The sequence below is a fragment of the Carassius gibelio genome, chromosome B17 (assembly GCF_023724105.1).
Source record: "Carassius gibelio isolate Cgi1373 ecotype wild population from Czech Republic chromosome B17, carGib1.2-hapl.c, whole genome shotgun sequence".
Lineage (NCBI taxonomy): Eukaryota > Metazoa > Chordata > Actinopteri > Cypriniformes > Cyprinidae > Carassius > Carassius gibelio.
The window spans coordinates 21053785-21060455 of NC_068412.1; the positions used below are offsets into that span (position 1 = coordinate 21053785).

Here is a 6671-nt window from a genome sequence, read left to right on the forward strand (position 1 = left end):
TTATTGTTCTTCTTTAATGGGCAGTCTTTACTTAAACTCATTCAACATCCGACAGGGACAGAAAGATTGCAGAAAGACTAAAATTGTGAATATTACAACTGCTGTAGCATCTGGTTATGGTCGCAATTAAGGTTTTTTCACATTATCTAACTGCAATTACAGTTTAGCTGTGTATTATCTAATGATAAACATTATAACATGCTTCATAAAATATTAGATATCTGAAAGGTCAACTAATGCATTAAAATGTCACAATAATAATAATAATAATAATAATTTCTTCAATTTAACAGCGAGTGTGCTTGAGAAACACTGAAATTAACTGGCTTTCATGTTGGAACTATTTGTTGTTTGGAACCATCAATGACACGATTTACTTCCGCATTCCTCAGTTCCTATGGAAGCCTATGGGAGTGTCGCAACTGTTTCTCAACGGCTCTGGTTACTACTAATTATTAGACAACAAATCGAATGAAACGGAATTATGTAATTGTGATTTTTTTATAACCATGCTATTGATTATCGGTCGATAATTGTGGAGCCTCAGATAATTCCATCAATAATTAAATGTAATAAATCAAATATACATATTAATACATACACTATACATATTTAAAATTGCCGTGAAGAGCGAACTCTAACGCACTGAGAGCACAACAGAAAATAAAAGGGCAGAGAGAGAGAGAGAGAGAGAGAAGGAGAGAGCAATCAAATGAATTCATTAGCTACTGCAATTTCTCCCATAGGTTCCAAAGGGAAACGAGCGCAGTGCATTTGGAATAAACAATCAGACCAATTATAGTAGAGGAATCGGACCTCAATCAAGAAGAACTGTAATATCTTTGCATGTGAGACAGTGAGAGGAGTGTGAATGTGTGTGTGTGAGAGAGAGATAGACAGAGAGAGAGAGAGAGAGAGTGGGGAGTCCAGCGCGCTCCGGGCATTTGGTGAAGGAAGCACGGAACTCGGGAGCGCATCAGCGGGATTGAAGCAGCCGATCTCGAGCGCATCATGATGCGCAGACACTTGAAATCCTCCCCAGGATCAAATGCTAGATAAAATGATGCTTTGTAGACCATCCGGACTAAAGGATCGCCAAGCTGACTCTGTTGGGGGTCTGGAATTATATTTTAGTTTATCTGGGGGATGTTTATTCTGAAAACTCATACCGGAGAAGAGACTAGAAGACTTTAAAATGCTGCCTAGATGGGTCGAAGCCTCTTCAGAAAAGGTAAGGTCTAAAATTTTTTATTAATAAATAAAATAAAAGAAAGAATACCTTTTAGAGAGCAAAGACAAGGAACTGTTAGTTTTTGCAAATTAATTTCTAGATTTAATTAATTGTGCGCTTGCGAGAAACTTCTTACATAACAGCCGTTATATAGCTACTCCTAAATTACATTTGAACAACTGTCTTATAAGTAGGTTTAAAACAACAGTAACACGAAGAAACGCTGATAAATTTAAATAATTTTTTAGGCATATATCTGGTATTATTTACGAATATTTACGGGATGACATTTGGTGCCTGTATAGCTATATTTTGCAGTTCATGACTGTATTGTATGCCATTTGCTCTTTTAATATGTCAGTCTACACTGACTACTAAAATCTGCTGTGTTCCTTGTAATGTACTGAGAACTATATATATATATATATATATATATATATATATATATATATATATATATATATATATATATATATATATATATATATTCAAATTATAGATTGAAAGTTAAACAAAATTGGCCTCAATATAAACCTTGACTAATAAATATGCATAGGCAAGGCTCAGCCTCACAGTTACCTACACAAACCCAATACGCCATCAGAACACACATATTGATATTCCTACTTTTCACTTCCAAAAAAAAAAAAAAAAAAAGAATACAGTAAAATTACATATAATTCTAATATATTTGTTAACATATAGGATAACTTGCATTTAACCAGTTTACAGGTTATGTAGTATTTATTATATATATATATATATATATATATATATATATATATATATATATATATATATATATATATGTAATACAATATTTTATAGAGTGTAAAAAGAGCAAAAGCTCTCACAAATAGAGAGAGAAAGAGGTAAAGCGAACATTTCATAAGTGTGTTTAAAGCAGTAAGATGTCAAGCACTTCCATGTGTGATTTTCCATGTGTGCATAACCACACCAAATCAGCTGTCTGCACTTGAGCCGTTTTCTAGGAGTTATTCAATGAACAAAACCTGAACACCATTGAAGAATGATAGTTGAAATCATGGATCAGTGTAGCCAACAAGCTAACAAATGGCTTTCACTATTATACATCAATATATTATACTATATAAATTAAAAGAAAAAATAATATAAGAAAGAAAAAAAATCCTGTAAGATAATTTATTCATAAATGAGATATGAGATATACAGCAACATACTATGAAAGCACTTTTTTTTTTCGCAAAAGGAATGTACACTTTTAGAGTAGAATAGAACATAATTTTAATATGTATACAACAAGGCCAGTGAAACTGTACAGCAGGTACAGCATTCTACATGAGATAGTCTAGACAAAACAATATACACTAAATATGGTGCAAAAGCAATATAGAGCAATCCTACAAAATACAGTACACAAACTGCAGACAGTTAATAGATGGTGAGGAATAGGTGAGGATATGTGAGGCCACGATGAAGATTATTAAAAATGCAATGATATTAAAAATGGCTACAACAAAATTAATTTGTGAAATCTGCACATCCAATAGCAATATTCAAGCCATCAGGCTGATATTCATTGCATCTCGTAACCTTAAATGATTACATAACTTGTAATATTTATTCTCTACCATGTAAAACGCACAGTGATCCAACCTACAATTGATCAGTCAAAAGTCTGTGCAGGAAGGAGACAGCTGCTAAAATGGCAGATTCATCTCATGAGAGGAATCAGAGAGATGCCTGTGTCTTATTGACTATATTGTATGTTTTGCATCATGGAAAGAGCCGTTTCTTTGCCGTTCAGACTCATGGATGCTTTACTGATTTAATAGAGCAGTTCTCACTGTCCCCAGGTTCAGAATCATTATTACTGAGAGGGGAACTCTGTGCCAGAGCATTGGAGAACAGACCTGTCCATCATCGTGGCATTTGACAGATTAAACACCTCAGTGCCCTTTACAAGTCTGAGAGCTCAGAGATGCTGATGTCGCCAGTCACCACTCTCTCCTCACAGAGAGCAAGTGTGAAGCAGTGTCCTGCTTTATTGCTTGCTGCTCTTTCTTTCTTTTTTTCTATGAATGTTTTTTTTTCTTAATATGTAAATTTAATTTAAATCCATTTTATAAAAGCAGAAAGTTCAAGCTCTAAATTATGATTGAATGTGCCATGTTTACACATTCAATGTTATTATTCATGCAGTAAGTTGCCATGTTACTTGGCAACCGTAAACAGCCTACAGTGAAGATAATGCAATATATTAGATAGGCCTACTTAGAAGAAGAATAGTTTATAACTAGCAGAATACCTCATTGTTATTGAACAATAAAGATTTAAATGTCTTGCATTATTGAGCTGTTGCAATAATCCACTTGAATCTGTTATAATAATTTTGTCACAACTAAGGGGGTATGGTAAATTCACTGTAAATTCACTGCTTATGTTTCAGTGAAATAGTAAGGGCCACTGTACTAAACTTATTTCACTTGAATGATGTTGAAACCAAATTGTTGAGATACACAGACACACATTTTCCTGTAAAAACATTTCAGAAATAAAAACATGCAGATGGTTTTGACATTGAAATAACATCTCATCTCATTTTTATTTTCTGTTAAAATAGGGAAGTGGTTCAAAATGCTACTTGTGAGGAAGGTCGTGCCTTACGAGAATCGTCCAGCTGCGACGAGAGAGGAGGTCGTCTTCGATGAGTCCTCCATACTTGCTGCTCCGGCCCTCACACTTTGAAATCGTCCCTCCTTAAACTCAGAGTGACAATGTGATGAGCTCTGCTATCATTTCCAGCCCAAGCTTGGACGGAGGGATGAGAGGGAGTCGCATGAGTTAATGAGACTATTGCTCTTGTGTTGGGGAGCTTAGGACAGGCAATTACAGGAGGATTACCCAGCGTCTTTAACATCGCCAACTCTCCACCGAGAAGAGCTTCGAGATCCGTTAAGAACTCCAGTGTGGTGGATTTTATTTTATTATTTTTTTCACCCTTTTTAATTACGTGCACTGTTGTTGCTGTCTGAAAGTTTGCAAAGTTTTACAAAATGGAGGTACAGATCCGAATGTGGAATAAAGACCTACCTACTCTGATCAGCCCGTGGATACCGATACTTCTGGGCCTTCACATGCATTTCTCCTGGGCCACAACCTGTCCAGAGGAGTGCCGGTGTGACAGGACTTTTGTTTACTGCAATGAGAGGAGTCTAACGTCAGTGCCTCTGGGGCTAGGAGAGGGTTATAAGACCCTCTACCTCCACAACAATCAAATCAACAATGCTGGATTTCCTCTGGAAATGCACAATGTTGCCTCTGTGGAGACGGTGTATCTCTATGGCAACCAGCTTGATGAATTCCCTCTCAATCTTCCCAAAAACGTGCGGGTGCTCCACCTGCAGGAGAATAACATTCAGACGGTGTCCCGGGCTGCCCTGGCACAGCTGCTACGCCTGGAGGAGCTCTATATGGATGACAACTCCATCTCCACCGTGGGTGTGGAGGAGGGGGCCTTCAGGGAGGCCATCAGTCTCAAGACCCTATTCCTTACCAAGAACCACCTGAGCAGCGTTCCCATCGGGCTGCCCGAGGAACTGAGAGAGCTGCGGCTCGATGAGAACCGCATTGCATTTATAGCCGAGAATGCGTTTGAGAATGTGACGGGCCTTGAGCTCCTCCTCCTGGATGGGAACTTGCTCACAGACGAGGGCATCGCCCCCGGGGCTCTCCAGACCCTCGTTAATCTCAAAACCTTGTCGTTGGCGCGTAACTCCCTCACGGTTCCTCCTCCTAATCTGCCAGCCGAGTTTCTAGTCAAGCTCAACTTGCAGGATAATCAGATGAATGAGATTCCTTTGACGGCCTTTCGTGGCCTCCATCACTTGGAGAGACTGGATATTTCAAACAACCAGCTGCAGTCTCTCACACAGGGGGTCTTTGACGGCCTCCACAGTCTGAGACAGCTCACTGTTCGAAACAACCTTTGGCTCTGTGACTGCAACATTAAATGGGTCATACTGTGGTTAAAGTCCCTGCCAGCTACCCTCAATGTCCGTGGCTTCATGTGCCAGAAACCAGAGAGGGTACGTGGCATGGTAATCAGAGAGCTAACCCTGGAGCTCATCCAGTGTCCTAACAGCACCGCCACAGTCCCACAGCCCACACTTCTCTCTTCCTCTACCGCTGAGTCAGCCACTCAAATGGCTTTTACACCCGCACGCTCCCGGCCTACACCCAACCCTCCACGTCTGACGCTTCCACCACCAACTGCAGGCAAAGATGGAGAGCAGAGAACGAATGACCCGGTCGGCTCAATGCAGGAATCGCTTAGAGTTTCCTTTGCAGTGCTAAACAGTTCGTGCATTCAGGTAAGCTGGGTGTCGACATTCACCGTCACGGCCTATAAGGTGACCTGGGTCAAGCTGGGTTACAGTTTGATAACCAGCCCCATGCAGGAGTCGCTCGTGCAGGGCGAACGTGAGGGAATCACACTGACAACCCTGGAGCCCAAGTCAACCTATCGTATTTGCGTGGATCCGCTGGACGCGTTCAATAATTACCACCCCGGAGACGATACACTTTGCTCAGAGGTGACGACAAAGTCTGCTACATTTCACTCTGGTGATAACGCCACTGGGCCGGAGCAGGCCACCCAGCAGGACCCCAGCTCGCCTTTCCTGCTGGCTGGCCTGATTGGCGGGGCGGTGCTTGTGGTCCTGGTGGTTCTGTTGAGCGTATTCTGCTGGCACATGCACAAGAAGGGAAGGTCAGAGTCGTCAAAATGGAAATACAGTCGGGGCAGAAGAAAAGATGACTACGGCGAAGCAGGGACCAAAAAGGATAACTCTATTCTAGAAATGACTGAAACTAGCTTTCAGATAGTTTCTTTGAATAACGAACAGCTGCTCAAGGGGGACTTTCGCATTCAGCCGATTTACACCCCTAATGGGGGTGTTGGCTTCAGAGACTCTCAAAGGAGAAACAATAGCACAGAGTACTGCAAAAACAGTGTTCCAGAGTCTGATACATGCCATAAATTATGATTTTAAACAGATAACGTCCTTTGTATTTAGATCTGACTCTTAAACGCACTGTATTTGAAAAGACAGACTGTATAATATGTAATTTATATTCTGAACAATATCGCCTTCCTTTTTTATTGCTTAGTAAAACTAAAATGATTTATGAATATTTAGTTTCTATGTTGTATTGCTACAATCCAAGCTCATGAAGATATAGTAAGTGAGCAATCAGTATTAGCAATCAGCCATCTTTAAGCACAAATCAAGGTCAAGTGCTCCGTTATTTTACACTATATATTTGTAAAAGGAGGAAATGAAGTATTGAAATTGAAGGACGGTGTGTTGTCTGTTTAAAAAGAAAGAATTGAGGAAGAGTGAGCGGTTCTCACCAGCACCACAAGGTGGCATCTGTTCTCATCTCCAATATTAAT

The 6671-nt window shown here is 39.9% G+C and overlaps 1 protein-coding gene across 1 annotated transcript; it reads left to right on the forward strand.

Annotated features, from left to right (window-relative positions):
- The first annotated feature begins 741 nt into the window (after positions 1-741).
- Positions 742-6407, forward strand: si:dkey-87k14.1 (leucine-rich repeat transmembrane protein FLRT2). Its single transcript, XM_052581478.1, has 2 exons — positions 742-1231; positions 3837-6407. Exon 2 carries the CDS (start codon positions 4270-4272, stop codon positions 6259-6261), a length of 1992 nt encoding a protein of 663 aa, XP_052437438.1. The 5' UTR covers positions 742-1231; positions 3837-4269; the 3' UTR covers positions 6262-6407.
- The last annotated feature ends 264 nt before the right edge of the window (positions 6408-6671 follow it).

Coding starts and splice junctions, on each gene's coding strand:
- si:dkey-87k14.1 (XM_052581478.1), top strand. CDS start 4,270: ATGGAGGTACAGATCCGAATGTGGAATAAAGACCTACCTACTCTGATC.